Source organism: Oncorhynchus masou, chromosome 18 (assembly GCF_036934945.1).
Source record: "Oncorhynchus masou masou isolate Uvic2021 chromosome 18, UVic_Omas_1.1, whole genome shotgun sequence".
Lineage (NCBI taxonomy): Eukaryota > Metazoa > Chordata > Actinopteri > Salmoniformes > Salmonidae > Oncorhynchus > Oncorhynchus masou.
In genome coordinates, this window is record NC_088229.1 from 20504749 (window position 1) to 20527005 (window position 22257).

At 40.4% G+C, this 22257-nt stretch overlaps 1 protein-coding gene across 1 annotated transcript; it reads left to right on the forward strand.

The window, feature by feature from the left end:
* LOC135504165 (citrate synthase, mitochondrial-like) lies at positions 1-21534 on the forward strand. The gene is made up of 11 exons (XM_064922500.1): positions 1-185; positions 9530-9577; positions 9904-10011; positions 11256-11321; positions 12898-13029; positions 15739-15927; positions 16641-16843; positions 17301-17430; positions 17595-17696; positions 17853-18062; positions 18357-21534. Exons 1-11 carry the CDS (start codon positions 129-131, stop codon positions 18528-18530), a joined length of 1419 nt encoding a protein of 472 aa, XP_064778572.1. The 5' UTR covers positions 1-128; the 3' UTR covers positions 18531-21534.
* The last annotated feature ends 723 nt before the right edge of the window (positions 21535-22257 follow it).

Consider the following 22257-nt stretch of genomic DNA (forward strand, 5'->3'; position numbering starts at 1 on the left):
CAACGATACGCTTACTTGCGGGCCCGAATCCCTCTTCAACCTTCAGTCGTGCTTTTTCTGTAGGGGCACCTTCAACTAGCTTCGCTGGGCACTGTCTTTCAGAATAAATATATTTTCCCACAGACATCATGTCCTTTCTGGCTACCAGTATCAGCAGGCTTGCGCCAAGACTCCTTCAGTCAAAGGTAAGCCGAGGCAAGGAGCCTCTTCGAAGTAGAGTGGGCGTCATTGCAAACGTTAATTTGCTAGAAACTATCAAGTAAACTTCAACAACTAGCTAGCCGGCTTGCTCGCTCTCCAGGAAAAATGTCGGTTGTAGTTAAGCGCATTCATGTATGCTAGTGGCTACACATCGCCAGACTGTTTTGAAGCTTACCAACGATGGTTGGCACTACTGTTTCTCGACGTTTTTTAGGTTAGCTGCGAGCTAGCCAGTTGACAGTGACGGATAACGTTAACAGGAGATTTAAAAAAAATTATTTTACCTTTATTTAACCAGGCAAGTCAGTTAAGAACAAATTATTATTTTCAATGACGGCCTAGGAACAGTGGGTTAACTGCCTGTTCAGGGGCAGAACGACAGATTTGTACCTTGTCAGCTCGGGGGTTTGAACTTGCAACCTTCCGGTCACTAGTCCAACGCTCTAACCACTAGGCTAACCTGCCGCCCCTAACGTTTGTTAGCTATCCCTCCTCTCACATGGAAGTTATTTTAAACTGCTTGTTTAAATAATCCAACATAATGCATAGTCTTATTAGCTACCTACTGTCAGCAGTGGCAAGTTAATTGGCTGGCTAGCTGACCTGCTCCTCCACTTCCCCTCATTTGACCTTCAGCGCTAACATTTCCATTCATAAGTACATGTCTTAACTATTAACGTTAGTTTGTTGTATTGGCTATATAGGTTTGTTCATTTCCGGTTGCTGTATTGTTGCCAAGTCTCCATTTATGTCGCAATCTACACTGGAAAAAAAAAAATATATATATATACATACATATACGCAACTTGTAAAGTGTTGGTCCTGTGTTTCATGAGTTTAAATAAAAGATCCCAGAAATGTTCCATATGCACAAAGCTTCTCTCTCAAATTTTGTGGACACTTATTTTATTTAAAAAGATGTATTTACATCCCTGTTAGTGAGCATTTCTCCTTTGCCAAGATAATTCATCCAGCTGACAGGTGTGTCATATCAAGAACTTGATTAAACAGCAGGATCATTACACGGGTGCATCTTGTTGGGGGCAATAAAAGACCACTTTAAAATGTGCAGTTTTGTCACACAATGCTAAGTTTTGAGGGAGTGTGCAATTGGCATGCTGACTGCAGGAATGTCCACCAGAGCTGTTACTGGAAAATTGAATGTTAATTTCTCTACCATAAGCCGCATCCAATGTCGTTTTAAAATATTCTGCAATACGTCCAACTCCTCAACCGCAGACAATGTGTATGTTATGTGCAAACAGTTTGCTGATGTCAACGTTGTGAATAGAGTGCCCCATGGTGGCGGTGTGGTTATGGTATGGGCAGGCATAAGTTACTGCCAATGAACACAATTGCATTTTTATCTATGGCCATTTGAAAGCACAGAGATGCTGTGAAGAGATACTGAGACCTATTGTCATGCCATTCATCCGCCACCATCAACTCATATTTCTGCATGATAATGCACGGCCCCATGTCGCAAGGATCTGTACACAATTCCTGGAAGCTGAAAATGGCCTGCATACTCACCAGACATGTCACCCATTGAGCATGTTTGGGATGCTCTTAATCGATGTGTCGACAGCGCGTTCCAGTTCCCGCCAATATCCAGCAACTTAGCACAGCCATTGAAGAGGAATGGGAGAACATTCCACAGGCCACAATCAACAGCCTGGTCAACTATGCGAAGGAGATGTCGTGTTGCATGAGGCAAATGGTGTTCACACCAGATACTGACTGTTTTTCTGATTCATGCCCCTACTTTTTTTTTGAAGGTATCTGTGACCATCTGTATTCCCGGTCATGTGAAATCCATCAATCAGAGCCTAATTTATTTTTAATTGACTGATTTCCTTATGAACTGTAACTCAGTAAAATATTTGAAGTTGTTGCATATTGTGTTGATCTTTATTCAGTATACCTAGCCAGTTAACTATCCAATTATGTAATAAGTCTATGCATGTGCAACACTGAAGTTTCAATAACACACACTGTTTTGAATTCTTTCTTGATTTCATGCATTCCACAGAGGTCTGTTGATTCCTGGGTGCCACTGCTACCTCTTGCCTGGAAACCCAACGTTAAATAGAATTCAATGCAATGTCGGGCAGAAATTAGTGTTTTGAATCAGGAAAGTTTCCTTTAACGACCTCTACAAGCCAGAATGTTGAACACAATTATATTCTAACAAACTTTACCGGTTGTCTGTACAGTTGGTCCTTTTGGCGGTAGGAATGTGAAGCAATATCCACAAGAAATATGAATTACATTAACTTTTCAAAGCTGGTAGTGTGCTCAGGTTTCTATCACCTGAAGCATGTACAGAACCATGTAAATACGTGCAGGAGCTTGGCAAGTAGACATGAGGCTCGTGCATATGCTTCAGGTGATAGAAGTCTGAGCACTACCAGCACTTTCAAAAGTTGATGTAATTATACTTTCCTGTGGATATATTGTCTCTTACCGCCAAAAGGACCAACTGCAAGGACAACAGGCAAAGTACGTTAAAATCTAATTTTATTTGACATTCTGGAAGTTGAGAACTTTCCTGATTCAAATACTCATTTCTGCCCATTGGGTTTCCAAGCAACTACCTCCCTGGTTAGTAGTAAGACTGTCTGAGTGTCCTTGGAACACCGGCTGTAACTAGATTGTAACCTGACAAATCACATCAACTTGTGACTTCTTATTTGAGGGACTGTTAATTTTCAATCCTCAGACAGATGTACCTCTCGTTCACCAAAGAAGGCTCCCTCTTTGATTATCAGTTGAAGCATTGATGACATTGTGGAACTGTGTACAATAGTCCCAGCACTTTGTCGACACGTTAATAATCCTTGCTTGCGATACGGTTTTGGTAACCTTTTGGAAGTTTGCTTCTGTACTGTACAATCTATAATTATTTTTCATAAAATAAAAGGTTAAATGAATACACCTTTTTATAGCGTTAGGATTCACACACGGCCATATAGCCAATTAGAACCGCTGTAACATGGCAATCTAGCATCTATGAACAACTATCAGAAGGAGGATGCCAGAAAAGTGTTGTAACTGAAAAATACTATTGGCTGCAAATGTGATAAAACCGATAAAAATAGTGTACAGTTAGTGTATATTTAGCTTTCCTAGGAATTAATGGTAACGGAAAGGGGGATACCTAAAGTTGGATTAGGAAAGTTTTTTTGGACCAAGTGTACAGGTAACTTATTAGGTCATGTTGGGCGAGTTGGAACCGGTGTATTTCTGAATCAAACGCGACAAATAAATTTACACTTCGGGATATAACGAAGGAATTTATCGAACAAAAGGACCATTTGTGATGATTATGGGACATTTTGGAGTGCCAACAGAAGATCTTCAATGGTAAGGCATGAATTATATAGTTATTTTTGACTTGTGTCGCACCTCCCGGGTTGTATGATGAGGCGCTGTCCTCAGATAATCGCATGGTTTGCTTTCGCCGTAAAGCCTTTTTGAAATCTGACACGGAGGCTGGATTAACAAGAAGTTGAGCTTTATTTTGGTGTATTGCACTTGTGATTTTATGAAAGTTAAATATTTAAAATTTAATTTGAATATCGCGCTCTGCAATTTCACCGGATGTTCCGGAACGTCTAGCCGTAACAGGTTTAATCGACATCCACGTTTTCGGCACCTGGGGAGCAGTGGGTTAACTACCTTGCTCAGGGGCAGAATGACAGCTCGGGGATTCGATCTTTCGGTTACTGGCCAGACGCTAACCACTAGGTAAATGTACTACTGGTGATAGCAAACAATTCACACACTTGACTTATGAAACATGAATTCACATGAATGTGAATTGTACAGTCCCCTTCTTGGACTGTGCCATCCAAGCGGCCTCCGCAAAGGATTGGTTCACTGAGATGGGTGTGACTAAGGCGGGTGTCTCCTGTGCCATTTAAAATATATATTAATCACACGCTACCGTTCAAAAGTTTGGTGTCACTTAGAAATGTCCTTGTTTTAATTTATTTTATAAGCTGTTTATTTTTTTGTCCATTCAAATATCATTGATCAGAAATACAGTGTGGATATTGTTAATGTAGTAAATTACTATTAAAACCTGATGGGGCTACGGGTTCCCAACTGGGAACCCCCCCCCCCCCCCCCCTTCAGCCCACAACGGTGGCGCAGGGAAAGCAAAAATATTCTTAAAAATATTTAACCTCCACACATTAACAAGTCCAATAGCTTAAATGAAAGATAAACACCTTGTTCATCTACCCAGCATGTCAGAATTTTAAAATGTTTTACAGCGAAAACATAGCACATATTTATGTTAAACCACCACTAGGGAAACATACAATATGTAGCCACATGGCTATGCAAATTAGCACAATCACAAACGCAGGATTAAAAGAAAAATAATTCACTAACCTTTTGAAAATCTTCATCAGATGACAGTAATAGCACATGTTACACAGTACATTTATGTTTTTTTCAATAATATGCAATTTATATCCATAAATCTCCATTTACATTGAGCCATGTTCAGAAAATGCAGCAGAAATGACCGGAGAAATTATAAATATCTCCAGCAGCTAACGCCAGATAACAGCAATAAACATCATAAACTTTGACTAAATATACATGTTCTACATATATTTAGAAAGATACACTTCTTCTTAATGCAAACGCTGTGTTACATTTATTTTTAACGTTACAGAATACGTTCACTATTCAATAATCAGAGACGGCGCTCAGCCATTAACATTATTTCTCTACTATGTTGGATTCGACAAAAATACAATTTTATAACATAAATATTCCCTTACCTTTGATGGTCTTCAACAAGAATGCCGTGGAAGGAGTTATACTTACCTAATATAACGTTTGGTTGCAGTTGGTGTGTCTTTGTATTAGCGAAAGCTAACATCTTCAGGTGAATTACCCCAAAAAGGACTTCTGATCACGAAAATTGCGCATCAAAACTTCAAATTTACATATTATATGTCGATTAAACTGGTCAAACTAAATGCAGAATCAAGCTTTAGGATGTTTTTTAACGTACAAAACAATTGGCGATTAAATCAAACGTAATGAACTCACTTCAACCAGTTTGGAAAAAAACGTCCGTTTTTCCAGAGCGCGCTCCTGAAAACTCGTGACACCTCAGTATTTGGCCCACCAAGCAGTCAAAGCTTGTGCTATTTTCTCCGTTGCACGTCTCACTGTAAGACGGGAGCGCGCTGAAGAAATAGAAACTGTTCCCAGAGCCATAGCTGGTTGGCAAGGGTGGGGGCGATGACGTCAAAGTTGGAGGAATTTTCTAAGGAGGGGGAGAGAGTTTGGGACTAAGGCTGCCCTGTGAGTTCTGCTTTACATACAGACATAATTCGAACGGTTTTAGAAGCTTTAGAGTGTTTTCTATTCAATAATAATTAGTATATGCATATATTAGCAATTTTTGACAGTTTTTCTTTTAGTTTACTTTGGGCACACAATTCATCCAAAAGGGGGCAGTATTTCCCATAGCCCCATCAAGATTTATTAAAACCCTTTTGCAAATATGTTAGCACAGCTGAAAAATGTCATCCTGATTTTAAATAAGCAATAAAACTGGCCATCTTTAGACCAGTTGAGTATCTGGAGCATCAACATTTGTGGGTTTGATTACAGGCTCAAAATGGCCAGAAACAAAACTTTCTTCTAAAACTCGTCAGTCTATTCATGTTCTGAGAAATGAAGGCTATTCCATGCAAGAAATTGCCAAGAAACTGAAGATCTCGTACAACGCTGTGTACTACTCCCTTCACAGACCAGCGCAAACTGTCTCTAACCAGAATAGAAAGAGTGAGGTCCCGATGCACAACTGAGGACAAGTACATTAGTGTCTAGTTTGAGAAACAGAAACAAGTCCTCAACTGGCAGCTTAATTAAATGGTACATGCAAAACACCAGTCTCAACGTCAATAGTGAATAGGTGACTTTGGGATGCTGGCCTTCCATTAAAAATCTAATGATTGATCACTGTTTTAACGTTGGATTATAGCTGCTATGGGAAGGTAGGCTACCCACACCTGAAGTAGAGTTCCACCCAGAGGGAACGTAGCCAGATGGGACTCCCTAAAAACACATGCTACGCCCGGTAGTGACTTTTCGTCCCAGGTTTTTGCTAAACCGAAAACTTTTCCTAACCCTTTTTGTTAACCTTAATAAATCCTTTTCTAGGGCAGGCGTTCCGCTAACAAAATATTTTAGAAATATGTGACTTTCACACATTAACAAGATGTTTATCTTTCATTTGCTGTAATCTACCCATCGTGTCCGATTTATAAAAAAAAAAAAATGCTTTACAGCGAAAGCACAACATATGATTATGATAGGTCATAGCCAAGTAAACAAAGCCGTTTTCCCAGCCGAAGAGAGGAGTCACAAAAAGCAGAAATATAGATAAAATGAATCACTAACCTTTGATCTTCATAAGATGACACTCATAGGACCTCATGTTACACAATACAGTATGTTACACAATACATATGTTCGATAAAGTGCATATTTATATCCAAAAATCTGTTTACATTGGTGCGTTACGTGCAGTAATGTTTGATTTGAAAACATCCGGTGATTTTTGCAGAAATACTCATAAACATTGATAAAAGATACAACTGTTATTCACAGAATTAAAGATTCTGCTCCTTAACCTCTCTGGGCAACCCGACGCGCTAGCGTCCCACCTTGCCAACAATAAATGCAAATGCGCTACGCCAAATGCTAATAGCACTCGTTAAAACTCAAACGTTCATTAAAACACACATGCAGGGTACTCAATTCAAGCTACACTCGTGAATCTAGCCAACAAGTCAGATTTTTAAAATGCTTTTAGGCGAAAGCATGAGAAGCTATTATCTGATAGCATGCAACACCCCGAAATACCTGAAGGGGACGTAAACAAAATAATTAGCGTAGCCGGCGCTACACAACGCAGAAATAAAATATAAAACATTCATTACCTTTGACGAGCTTCTTTGTTGGCACTCCTATATGTCCCATAAACATCACAATTGGGTCTTTTTTTCGATTAAATCGGTCCTTGTATACCCAAAATGTCCATTTATGAAGACTGTGTGATCCAGGAAAAACACAGTTTCTAAACGCAACATTATTTTTAAAAATTAAAAAAGTTGCCTATAAACTTTGACAAAACACTTCAAACTACTTTTGTAATCCAACTTTAGGTATTAGTAAACGTTAATACACGATCAAATTCATTACGGGGCGATCTGTATTAAATAGCATTAAGTCTTGAGACGATGGTCGATATTCTCTCTACCAAAACTTCCTTTGTGATGCAGTGATGACAGGAAGTGCCTCTTCTTCGTTGAACCAAGGAATAACGTCACACCAATTGCCAAAACTGGAGACATCGTGTGGAAGCTGTAGGAATTGTCAACTGGGAGCCATCTATTTTCTCTTCCCATACACAATACAGGCAACTGGCGCATTGATATTTTTTTTCTTTTGGGTGATCAGTTTTCCTTGGGATTTTCCCCGAGACACATGTTCTGTTATAGTCACAGCCGTGGTTTAACCAGTTTTAGAAACTTCAGTGTTTTCTATCCACACATACTAATCATATAGTATATGCATATTCCTGGCATGAGTAGCAGGACGTTGAAATGTTGCGCGATTTTTAACAAAATGTTGAAAAAAGTAGCCTTAGCTCTAATTAATGCAACCACTGTCAGATTTTTCTTTTACTTTACGGAAAAAGCATAATCTGAGAACGGTGCTCAGAACCCAAAACAGCCAGAGTAATATCTGCCATTTTGGAGTCAACAGAAGTTAGAAATTACACCATAAATATTCACTTACCTTTGATCTTCATCAGAAGGTACTCCCAGGAATCCCAGTTCGACGACAAATGACTGATTTGTTCCATAAAGTCCATAATTGCTGTCCAAATAGCCACTTGTTGTTAGTGTGTTCAGCCCAGTAATCCATCTTCATGAGGCGCCGTAGGAAGCCGTAGGAAGTGCAACTTTATCCATATCCCACTGTGTATTCGGTAGGCCAAGCTTTGAAAAACTACAAACCTCAGATATCCCACTTCCTGGTTGGATTTTTCTCATGTTTTTGCCTGCCATATGAGTTCTGTTATACTCAGACGTCATTCAAACAGTTTTAGAAACATCAGTGTTTTCTATCCAATACTCATAATAATATGCATATATTAGCATCTGGGACAGAGTAGGAGGCAGTTACTCTGGGCACGCTATTCATCCAAAAGTGAAAATGCTGCCTCCTTCCCCAAAAGAGTTAACCTACTTTTACTAATCTGCCAAATGTAATTATCCTAACCTACTATGAAAAGTCACTTCCGGTTGTGGCTGTATCGAAGTGGCGTGTTTTTTGGGAATCTTGTTGCCAGATGTCCCTTGCGTTGACGCCCTGGCTCCATCCCCCTTCCATTGACAATCTGACTGAGTCTGGTCAGAGATCTGTATATAATGACGAGATGCTCATGTCTTTGCCCTAACAATGGGAGCCGTTGTCCCAAAGGCAGGAAGGCAGGTGACAAGCTTAAATAAAAAAACAAACCCATAGAAACGCATTGGGCTTATTTTGGACTTATTTTTGCGAGAGTGAAACCTCTCTCTTCGCCTCTTCCTCTCTGGTCTGGTTTCAGACTACTGGTAGTAATCACCTGCTAAGCTACAAGATTACTGGCATCCAGTCAAGAACTTTCATACCCTGCCTGGGCTGATTTTTTTGTATTTTTATTTATTTACTCGAGCATTCCTGTTAATCCGACTCAATCTCCTAGTTCTAGTGACCAAGTCCTTAGGGTCATCTGCCATAGCTGGAGAAACAAATACATTATGGTTAATTGAAATTGAGAAATATTGCTAGCTTTTTGCTATAAACCCTCTAGGTTCATTTTCTTTCATTATACCAGCTGCTCCCATTTACCTCTGACAACAGTATAATGGTCTCCTCTGTTATCTGCAGTCAAGGCAGACATTGCGGATTGCCGGACCAGATAGCAGTTATCTATACAGAACCAATTACCCGATCTTCCCACTCTGTCGTTGATGTTGAGTCTATGGGGTTGGATATTTAGGCTAACTGAGAAGCGGCGAGAAATCACGATTTCATGGTGCTATCAGCTCAATGATTAAATTAGGCCTATTTCTAGTAGTCTAGCTGCAGGTATTGGAAATCAGAGTGCAGTTGTGCTACGCAGCTAATTTGAAGCTTCTCTAATACCTCCTTTACACTCCGTGCTAACCAAGTCTCTGTTTTGACCACAGACCCTCCATCAGGCTCATGTTTTCTGATGCTTGCATTTTCCTCTCTGCAGAATGCCTCATGTGTCATTGTGGCATCCAGACATGCCAGCTCATCAACAGTAAGTACTCTGACCACCTCTTCCAGGCCACTCATTGTCAGTTTGCTCATTATTAACGTAATTGTTGGTGAAGCATGATATTGATAGGGATTGACAAAACATTTCCTTCTTTGTTCTCTTTGCTATTATGGACCATGCTGATAACTTTATAAGCCTGTGTTTTTCAAATGTTTTGGATATAATGGTTGTTTTAACTAACACAGACTTGGCAGTGTTATCACACAGTTTTCACTAGGTTCTCTGAAGTTAACCTTTTTTTTTTAATAGGCTGGTTTTCAGCTAATTTTATTTTGACTGAGCTTTCAGAGACACGTCTGTTTTTGCAGAATTTAAAGGATGTTCTATCAGACCTCATCCCAAAAGAGCAAAGTAGGATCAAGAGCTTCAAACAGCAGTATGGTAAAACCAACATTGGATCGATCACTGTTGATATGGTAAGTAATTGAGCCATATTCATTATCTCAGAACATAATGTTGGTAAAAACCATACAAGAGAATCAAAGGCTTTTAATGTAGAAATAAACCACTTTGAGAGAAATTGCAAGATTATGTTATTATACTTTTATTGCATCATGGTTGTTTATGCAATAGATTAAGGGGTTGTTAGAATACTCGTCTGTGTGTTCTACTGAGGATGGGCCTCTGGGAGATAACTGACAGGAGATTTATGATGTCTTTGGGGATACTGCATTAGAGCATGAGTTAATGTCTCACTGGTACAGTATAGAATAGAAACATGGCTCCAGTATGGAGTTAGGGGGCCAGACACTGGTCTCTACACAATGAAAACTGTTTTTACAGCAGATATTGTCTGCTGTGAATTATAAGTATCTTTTATACAAATCTTAACCTTGTGACCCATTCAATACATCTGTTCGTCATGTGGGTTGAAAGGGTTCTATCTTGGCTATAAAAGACCTTTGTACTTTTGTCTCTGGGCTCTCAACGAATCATCTGAGGGTGATTTGTCGACCAGCCATCATGCTCCAAATATTAATAAGTGGTTTAAAGATTTAGTTTAACTCTGACTTTTGTGATACACCACAAAGATCAGAAAAGCAATGGTAAAATCATTTTCAAAATTCCATTAACAAAATTATGTGTGGTGAGGGTCTTTAGTTTATCAATATGTAGAAAGGGATTCACATTACTGTATTATAAACCGGCTGCTACGTGATTGGGTCTGATGTTGCCCCTCATCTATCCCCCTTTTAGCATACTAGCGGTCATGTAATGTACCACTACTCAGCCTGTTCCCTGCCAGCTAAGCACAGCCACATGTGTCCGATAACACTTTGCTTCTTGAAAACTTGATTGCTGATATTCAAAACATTTTGAATATCATTATTAACGTGTACCAACAGCGGACTAATGCAACAAAAAATAACTGAAATATAAAGCTGAGTCACAGCTCTTGCCTCCCACACCAGAAATCACAGCAGACTCACTCCAGGGTTACACACACCTTAGCTCTTACAGTGAATGTCATCCACACGTTTATCATTCACATGACATCTTCGCCTAGTTTTTATGACTATGAAGAATGCAGATTAATTAAGATCAGGGTCATCTTTACACATTTTGAATTGAGACACTTATTTCTGGACTTTGATCAGAGAGAAATAATCTAACCTATATTGAGCTTTCTGTACAGAGTGTAATTTCTGTTGTTTCATAGGTCTATGGTGGGATGAGGGGCATGAAGGGTCTGGTGTATGAGACCTCAGTGCTGGATCCTGATGAGGTGTGTTTCCTGCCGTCACAACACAAATAATCCACTAAACAGTATCACCCACAGAATAATTGATGTGTCAAGCTGAGCAATCTTGGACCTCGTAGATAAGCCATATGGTTACTTACAGTGCCTTCAGAATGTATTCAGACTTCTTGACTTATTCCACATTTTGTGTTAAAGCCTGAATTCAAAATTGATAAACAATTATTCTCACCCATCTACACACAATACCCCTTAATGACAAGGTGAAAACATGTTTTTAGTAATTTTTGCACATTTTATTGAAAATGAAATACAGAAATAAGTATTCACACTCGAGTCAATACTTTGTAGAAGCACCTTTGGCAGTGACAACAGTCTTTCTGGGTAAGTCTCTAAGAGCTTTCCACACCTGGATTGTATACCAGTTGCCCTTTATTATTTAAAAAATTCTTCAAGCTATGTCAAATTGTTTGTTGTTCATTGCTAGACAACCACTTTCAGGTCTTGCCATAGATTTTCATGTATATTTAAGTCAAAACTGTAACTCGACCACTCGGAACATTCACTGTCTTCTTGGTAAGCAACTCCAGTGTAGATTTGGCCTTGTCTGTTAGGTCATTGTCCTGCTGAAAGGTGAATTAATCTCCCAGTGTCTGTTGGAAAGCAGACTGAACCAGGTTTTCCTTAAGGATTTTGCCTGTGCTTAGCTCCATTCTGTTAAGGACTGGGGAGTTTTTCAGGATAAAAAATAAACAATTACAAGCACACCCATAACATGATGCAGCTTTAAACATAGTGTGGTACTCAGTAATTAGTTGTATTGCGTTTTCCCCAAACAACTTTGTATTCGGGACAAAAAGGTAATTGCTTTGACATATTTTTTTTCTAGTATTACTTTAATGTCTTGTTGCAAACAGGATGCATGTTTTGGATTTTTTAAATTCTGTACAGCTTCCTTTTCACCCTGTCAATTAGGTTAGTATTGTTGAGTAACTACAATTTTGTTGGTCCATCCTCAGTTTTCACCTATCACAGCCATTGGCCTTAGGGTGACAGCCATGAGCAGTTTCCGTCCTCCGGCAACTGAGTTACCATCCAAAGTGTAATTAATAACTAACCTATACTCAAAGGGTCTTCTTTAATTTTTATTTTTATTTTTTACCCATCTACCAATAGGTGCCATTCTTTGCAAGGCATTGAACAACCTCCCTGGTCTTTGTGGTTGAATCGGTGCTTGTAATTCACTGCTTGACTGAGGGACCTTATAGATAATTGTACTTGTTGCACATAGTGAGTCCATGCAACTTATTATGTGACTTGTTAAGCAAATTTTTTATTTTTTACTCCTGAACTTATTTAGGCTTGCCATAACAAACGGGTTGAATACGTATAACATTTTGGTTTTTCTTTATTAAATGATTTTGTGTAAATTTCGAAAAACATATTTCCTCTTCTATATATATTGTGTGTGTAGGCCAGTGACAAAACATCTACATTTAATCCATTTTAAATTCAGGCTGTAAGACAAAAAAATGTGGAAAAAGTCAAGGGGTGTCAGTGCCTTGAGAAAGTACTATCTAAATTGTGTCAAATTTGTCTTTAGGGCATCCGCTTCCGTGGCTACAGCATTCCAGAGTGTCAGCAGCTGTTGCCCAAGGCTCCAGGAGGTCAGGAGCCATTGCCTGAGGGCCTCTTTTGGCTGCTGGTCACAGGACAGGTCCCCACAGAGGAACAGGTGAGATGGGGCTAGGGCTAATTTAAACTGAATGTAAAGATTTAGTCTGGTCAAGTGGAAAGGAGGTTAAAGGGTAGCATAAACATAACCACATGTAAGATGGATTTGCATTAGTATACGCACGTAAAGTTCTAATACAATGTTAGACCTCACTTTTATTTTTTTAAGTTATTACATAAAACTGATCAGAATGCTGAAGTCATGCCGGTAAAGTGTTTTTTGTGGGTTGTGACGTTTTATATGGAGGACCCAGCCAGTCAGCCGATTCCCTATAATGTAAACTTCAACAGAAATAACTTCAAATGAAATCTAATCGTTTGCACCTTCATAACTACTGGTTTCAATAAAATGTTTCAATAAAAAAAACTTCAAACTCAATTAATGTATGAATTTATTGATAGAAATCAGCTTGCAAAGATGCTAGCCAACTAGCCTGCTAACGTTAGCCCTACTAGCCTGCTAACGTTAGGTTAGCACTGCATGAGTCAGCCAGTTGCAATCAACACCTAGCTAACAGAAACATTTAAAGTAAACAAGTTTTGAACAAATATAACACCATCTAAACAATTATCAAATAATGTTGCCATATATGCAGTTATCTTAGCCAGCCAGCTAAGGTTACTTATTTAGCCTGCTTGCTAGCATAGCCAGCTAACTAGTCTAGTTGGACAACCACCACGGTCAACATAGCTAAGTGGTAAGCCAGAGAACAACACCAACTATTCTAGCACAAGCAGGAAAAATATATATAAATCTAACAGATACAGTGGGGCAAAAAAGTATTTAGTCAGCCACCAATTGTGCAAGTTCTCCCACTTATAAAGATGAGGCCTGTCATTTTCATCATAGGTACACAATCACATTGTAGGATTTTTAATTTATTTATTTGCAAATGATGGTGGAAAATAAGTATTTGGTCAATAACAAAAGTTTCTCAATACTATGTTATATACCCTTTGTTGGCAATGACAAAGGTCAAACGTTTTCTGTAAGTCTTCACACACTGTTGCTGGTATTTTGGCCCATTCCTCCATGCAGATCTCCTCTAGAGCAGTGATGTTTTGGGGCTGTTGCTGGGCAACACTGACTTTCAACTCTCTCCAAAGATTTTCTATGAGGTTGAGATCTGTAGACTGGCTTGGCCACTCCAGGACCTTGAAATGCTTCTTACGAAGCCACTCCTTCGTTGCCCGGGCGGTGTGTTTGGGATCATTGTCATGCTGAAAGACCCAGCCACGTTTCATCTTGAATGCCCTTGCTGATGGAAGGAGGTTTTCACTCAATCTCACAATACATGGCCCAATTCATTCTTTCCTTTACACGGATCAGTTGTCCTGGTCCCTTTGCAGAAAAACAGCCCCAAAGCATGATGTTTCCACCCCCATGCTTCACAGTAGGTATGGTGTTCTTTGGATGCAACTCGGCATTCTTTGTTGTGGAGCCCCAGATCGAGGGAGATTATTAGTGGTCTTGTATGTCTTCCATTTCCTAATAATTGCTCCCACAGTTGATTTCTTCAAACCAAGCTGCTTACCTATTGCAGATTCAGTCTTCCCAGCCTGGTGCAGGTCTACAATTTTGTTTCTGGTGTCCTTTGACAGCTCTTTGGTCTTGGCCATAGTGGAGTTTGGAGTGTGACTGTTTGACGTTGTGGACAGGTGTCTTTTATACTGATAACAAGTTCAAACAGGTGCCATTAATACAGGTAACGAGTGGAGGACAGAGGAGCCTCTTAAAGAAGTTGTTACAGGTCTGAGAGCCAGAAATCTTGCTTGTTTGTAGGTGACCAAATAATTATTTTCCACCATAATTTGCAAATAAATTCATAAAAAATCCTACAATGTGATTTTTCTGGATTTTTTTTCTCTCATTTTGTCTGTCATAGTTGAAGTGTACCTATGATGAAAATTGCAGGCCTCATCTTTTTAATTGGGAGAACTTGCACTATTGGTGGCTGACTAAATACTTTTTTTGCCCCACTGTATAAAGTAGAGCGTGGCGACTTACCGATTGACAGCTGAGTTAACGACCAAAGAAGAGCCGAGGAAAAGGCCTTTTCACCAGCCTGAGGGAGTCCGCTAATCCAATAGCGATATAGGGAGGTAAATCCACATTGAATTTACCCGGTTTATCTCATTACTGCTGACTCTCGTGATGTACCGGTAGGGAACAGAGGTTGCTGACTTAACATTCACGCTCGGCACAGCACCTGGTTTCAGTCACTCATTCCGAAGCCTGCCTTCCACTGGTTATAGCTATCAAAGTCCTCCGTGGTTAAATGAGCACTGCATACAGTAGATGTCCCCTTCATCCAATCCACTCGCTCCAACTGGACAAACCGTTCCCACTACAAAGCTGGCTTCTCGTTTTTGGGCCACAAATTGTGGGTATTACTGCAACAACTCAACTCCAATACACATCCTTGGCATTTGGTGTTTGCTGCAGCTCTTTCTTGAAGCCACCATGAGATGAGGTCTAATTCCACCCTAATATGGCTCAGCTGGAGGGAATTCCTATATTACAATTTTTATGGTACCAGTTAAAAGTTTGGACACCTACTCTTTATGGTTTAGGAGGAAGGCATTGAAGTTCTACAACCATAGCAAAGTGGTGGGGATTTATAATGTTTGGGTTTGAAGAACATTTCCTGGCTCAATTTTTTTTTATAGGCCCTACTTGTACTCACCGATCATGTTTGCATCTCTCCAGGTGAGCTGGTTGTCCAAAGAATGGGCTAAGCGGGCAGCACTCCCCTCCCACGTCGTCACCATGCTAGATAACTTCCCTACCAACCTTCACCCAATGTCCCAGTTCAGCGCCGCTATCACAGCTCTGAACAGTGAGAGCAGCTTTGCCCGGGCCTACTCCGAGGGCGTCAACAAGGCCAAGTACTGGGAGGTAAGTCACACACAGACAGATCTCATCATGTATTCTTCACAGACCTGGGTTCAAATGGTATTTGACATTTAAAAAAATGCTTTCTGTGTTTGAGCGTGACTGGTGAAATGGAACAAACAGAATATCCATTAAGGTGTAAACCTTGCACATCTGGCGCTTCAGGCAGGCTAAAGTCGACGCTCAAAGTATTTGAAAGATTTTAAATATGATTTGAACCTTGGTCTGCATTCCTCACACGACAATGCAGTACAGGCAGAGGTGTGGTAAAAGGCATTAAACCAGTGTGTGATGCCAGATCAATGAGTCGTCTTCACTAAACCTTGACTTATTTTAAAGTACCTTTCAAGTGTCTGTTCTTTTAAATATGAATTTTAACACGCACACCAGGTCTTCCTTGAACAAGAGCATATTCATCTCTTCCTCGACTTCCTGGTTAAAGATGAGGCTAAATTTAAGTAAATAGAAACACAACCACACTGTTTGTGTAGAGCAGGGAATTACAGCCCCAGAGTTCAACAGACTTGAAAAAACTCAGACCAAAACATCAACAGGAAATCACCTACCGAGGTAATCGTGTGTGGGATTTATCATGTCTTTCAGTGAGATCCTGTGGGAGACAGTCTACTGACTATTGATTAAACCACCTACCCTTCTCTATTCAGTTGATCTACTCCATTCCTGTTCATCTATTCAGTTAATCTACTCTATTCCAGTTCATCTATGAGGACTCCATGGACTTAATTGCCAAGTTGCCATGTGTTGCTGCTAAGATCTACCGTAACCTGTACCGTGAGGGCAGCAGCATTGGCGCTATTGACTCCAACCAGGACTGGTCCGCTAACTTCGCCAACATGCTGGGCTACAGCAACTCTGCTGAGTTCACTGAACTTATGAGGCTCTACCTCACCATCCACAGGTATTTTACTATGGGCCAGTTTCAGGTTAAGAATCTCCACTGAAGAATCTCCATTGAAACCAGCCTTGAAGGATTTATATATTAAGCATAATTACAGTTTAAGTGCCTTTGCGTCATTGAAAAGCACTCTATAAATCCCAGGTATTCATATTATTAACCATTATAAGTCATTGATTTATTTTACTTTTGGGGGGGGTTGCCATTTTGTCTATTTTTTTGGCTGTAGTTCCTTCCCCTTTGCCACTAAATTCTGAGAATTGTGAAACCCTCAAATATAAAAATTCTCTGCCCCCTAGTGTTTATGTTGCATTAGAATTATTCTACAGTTTTGGGGGGGATAAGTCTGTATTTCAATATGGCTCTGTATAAATGTTTGTTAGTAGTAATCAATAATGTGAGGTACAACTTTGTAATGAATTACTATATATTCAAATGAATGTGGCCCTTTTGGTTTCAGTGACCATGAGGGAGGCAACGTCAGCGCCCACACAAGTCACCTGGTGGGCAGTGCTCTGTCCGACCCTTACCTGTCCTTCAGTGCTGCTCTGAACGGGCTGGCTGGACCTCTGCATGGGCTGGCCAACCAGGTCTGTGTCAATCCTGTCCTTTGCTCTGCACAGTCACATGGATGGACAGAACGATAATCATGTTGGCGTAACTGGCTTTTCCTTAACATTAGCACAACAGTGCTTTTATAGAGTTTCTGTTTGACTTGCTGAGGTTATAACAGTGTGTTCTGTGTGCCCTACAGGAGGTACTGGTATGGCTGACGGCCCTGCAGAAGGAGATGGGAGGGGAGGTGTCTGATGAGAAGATGAGGGATTACATCTGGAACACACTCAAGTCTGGCAGGGTAAGAGTGCGTCTGGCTTCACTATTACGACGCATCTTACCAAAAAGTCCCTAGTTCTCCAGGATTCTGGGAATCAGGAACGGGGATTCTGAAGAACACAGGAGATTTGGGGGAAGTTTTCAACCCTACTCCTCACACCCTCTCTCTCTGCCGTAGGTGGTGCCAGGCTACGGGCATGCTGTCCTGAGGAAGACTGACCCCAGGTACCAATGCCAGCAGGAGTTTGCCTTTAAGCACCTGCCCAATGACCCCATGTTCAAGCTGGTGCACCAGCTCTACAAGATCGTGCCCCCAGTGCTGCTAGAGCAGGGTAAGGCCAAGAACCCCTGGCCCAACGTAGATGCCCACAGTGGAGTGCTGCTGCAGGTAAGCAATATTCTTTATTCAGGCATTCTGCTCAACAATGTCCTATTGTAATGTTACGTATTGCAATGTAATGCAGATCCATTCTGAAACTTTGATGGAAGTTGAATTTGAAAGTGCATTCTAAATGTATTTTGACTAGTCAGCATTACAATTATACTTCAATTATAAGCATCACAAAACACAGCACCTGTGTGTTTTAGTTTAGTCTTTTAATCATTCCATTTTTGTTGACCCTCTGTAACAAAACATATTTGACCTCTCCCTGGCCTTCCCCGTGACCTCTCTCCACTACAGTATTATGGGATGACAGAGATGAACTACTACACTGTGTTGTTCGGCGTGTCCCGAGCCCTGGGAGTGCTGGCCCAGCTGATCTGGAGCCGAGCCCTGGGCTTCCCCCTGGAACGCCCCAAGTCCATGAGCACGGACGGACTCATGACCCTGGTGGGGGCCAGCAAGTCAGGCTGAAGAGGGAGAGAAGGGAGGAAATAACAAATAAAAGCTGACCTCGCCCCCATCCCCATGAAAGAGATTCAAAGAGACAGTACACATTTTTAATTTATTATTATTAATCAAAAATCCCCAAAAAGGGCATTTGATATTTACATTGTTTGGTGTGAGACTGTTAGGTATTCATAGATATCCTATATTATATATCCCTGCTATGCCTCCACATTTGGAAGATAAAGAGAGATGCGAAACTCATACACTGAGTGTAAAAAAACAAGAAATCCTTCCTAATATTAAGTTTGCCCCCCCCCCCCCCCCACCCCCTTTTCCCTCAGAACAGCCTCAATTTGTCAGGGCATGGACTCTACAAGGTGTCGAAAGCATTCCACAGGGAGGCTGGCCCATGCTGACTCCAATGCTTCCCACAGTTGTGTCAAGTTGCCTGGATGTCCTTTGGGTTGTGGACCATTCTTGATACACACAGGAAACTGTTGAGCGAGAGAAATCCGGCAGTGTTGCAGTTCTTGACACACTCAAACCAGTGCACCGGGTACCTACTACCATACCCCGTTCAAAGGCATTTAATCTTTTGTCTTGGCCATGCACCCTATGAATGGCACACATTCACAATCCATGTATCAATTGTCTCAAGGCTTAAAAATCCTTTACCTTGTCTCATCTCCTTCATCTACATTGATTGAAGCGAATTCAACAAGTTAATCAATAAGGGATAATAGCTTTCACCTGGTCAGTCTGTCATGGAAAGAGCATGTGTCCTTAATGTTTCGTACACTCAGTGTATATACAATTCACCTGCTTAGAGATTACAGCTACTTTAATTTATGTCCAGTGTTTGCTAACCCCATGCCTCTCGTATGCTGGCCAGGCCTGGGTTGCCCAGTCTGTCACTCCACCTCATTACTACAGAGCTCCCACCTACCTCTGTTCCTGACTCAAGACAATAACAGCACAGTAGGTTAATGTGGTCTTGTAGCATCATCAGATTTCCCCATGTGCCTGGGAGGACAGGGCCACCAACAGATTGAAGATGTGAAGGGGCATAAAAAGTAGCATGAAATCCAAACTCGTATACTGTTTTACTATTGTTTTACTATTGGAGCATATCCATTTGGTTTCCAGACCACGTAAACATAGAATTATGTGGGGAGTTATTGACATGCCAAATGGTCATCAATTGAGATTTTAAATTGTGGTAGTTTGACATCAAGATGAACCCCTTCAAAATGCAAGCACAATTAATAAGGAAGCAAGTTACTTTTAATTTTGGTCACATTCTGCTGGTATTAGTTGCTGAAGCTTTGATTGACTGGAAAGCCTGGCCAAATCTAAAATCGGGAAACATATATATTTTTTTGCCTGAAACCCTCACCCCATTTATCTATACATTTCCCCCAATGTCACTAACCATTCTGATTTCACTCCCAAGAACACTCCAGTAAAGAAAAAGGTCATTCTCTGTAAAAGTATTTAACTTCCACGGAAGATGTTTAATTTCGCTGAAGAAGGATGCAAATCAGGAAAGAAAGGGTGCTGCCCCCTTTTATTTAAAATTAATATATATAGATTTCATTCATTTGTCTGGCTTGATTCCCAGACTTCAATGGATTCAACCTTGAACACACCTCTATGATCAAAATAACCTTTTTGTTTTTCAATCGTGTCTTACATTCTTTCCTTTCAATTTCTGTCTGGGCACCTTTTGTAATGTGGGATTTGTGTGGGTAGGATGTATATGATAGAGCTCTGAATTGAAGCTTGGAGTACCCAAAGGTCTGATTTAATAATAACATAGACCTGTCATCTTTGAAGGATTGGGAGGACAAGGTATTCTGATTTTAGTATGTACATGAATGCAAGCTTGGACATAAGTGTGCAGTCGGGGCTGTGTATCTGAGGTCCTGTCTTAATTTTGTTGATAAACTGGGTGGTTCGAGCTATGAATGCTGATTGGCTGACAGCCGTGGTATATCACGCGTATGACAAAACATTTGTTTTTACTGCTATTATTCCGTTGGTAACCAGTTTTAATAGTAATAAGGCACCTTGGTGGTTTGTTGTATAGGCATTATGTTGGGCCTAAGAACAGCCCTTAGCCGTAGTATAATGGTCATATAGCATACACTATACTTAAGCAATAAGGCCTGAGAGGTTATGTTCAGTGCTGCTATATAGTATGTTGTGTTGATAAACATAAGCACATAGATTTATTTACAAGAATAACTTTCAAAACGACATGTAAAACAGAAAGATGTAATGAGCGAGGTTGGAATCACACAGCTGTATGACTGAGCCAATACAGTGATCGAGCTGCTGCTACTTCAAAATGAGCACTTGTTGGTTTATAATCCTTAGTTCTTAGCAATAGTAAAACCTCTGTTAGATTTGTCCTTTTTTGGGTGTTGAATGATAAACCTCTAATGTATAAAGATAATAATTTGTGGTTTTAATGTATACTTTGTATATAGTTATGTATAGCTTGAAAGAATGAGCTATTTTCAAAAAGTATTGGCTCAGTCATACAGCTGTGTGATTCCAACCTCGCTCATTACATCTTTCTGTTTTACATGTCGTTTTGAAAGTTATTCTTGTAAATAAATCTATTGCCTGTTTTTATATGGGCTTTTTCTGCTGTTTAGGGGGTGTTTGCTTTGACTGTTTTCAAGCTTGCTCTCAGGCAGCAGATATTGGTTGCAGGCACATAGCAGCTTTTCCTGTGCTTATGTTTATCAACACAACATACTATATAGCAGCTGTTGCACTTCTACCACTGCTTTCTGGAACAACTTATTCAATGTCTGTCAGAATTCACTGACGTCAGTCCCCTCCGATTTCTACGCCTCTTGGCTTGATGTTTTTCTGTGTTCATTCTTCTTGGTTTGTCTTGTGGAGCGTGGTTATTTCTGATCATAGAGGGTCTAAAGAACGTGTGGAACCAGGGAAAGACGGGATGGGTCAAAGGTGCTTAGAACAAATGGGAAACCAATAAATGTTTTTATTAACACTTGGTGTCATGTTCATGTTTACTCATGGTGTGAAAAGAGATTGAAAACTGACAAGGTTATTTCAATAACAAATGGAAAATTGCAAAGTTGCTGGTAATCTAGTCCTGGCAGATTGTCCTCCTGTCTCAATGTCCTGGATGAACTGTACATAATCAGATTTGGACTGGCATTTCCAAGTTTTGAAATTAAGGAATGAGAATACCCTTGTGCATGTTAAAAATACACAACCAGCCAGCTTACCTTATGTCAAATAAGCCCAGCAGTCTCACCTCTGGCTTTCTTGTTTTTGGCTCTGGAGAACTGCAGTCATGAGACCCGACCGGGGATAATGTTACACACTGACACAACCACTCAGCCGCTGTTGCATGAGCCCCCACTGCACCAGGCCTTCTCTGTTTCTGTATACATGGCTAGACAGCTGAATCACAAGGAAGTGGGGCTTTGTTTAGTGAACTTTAGTTAATGTCCTACAATCAGTTTAAGTACAGTATTACCCAACGTGGTAGTCTTTACATTTACGTTGTGATTTCATTTGTATAGGTATGGTGGTGTTTGGGAGATGTGTAATAACTGGCAGATGGTTAAAGGACCCATCTCTCTGTGCTGTTATTAATAACTGGCCCAGATACCACCACCCTACTCTGGTTTCCCTTTGAAAAGGCAGCATCCACACATAGCGGAACCCCCCCCCCCCCTCATTCGGCACGTGACAAAATGTGATT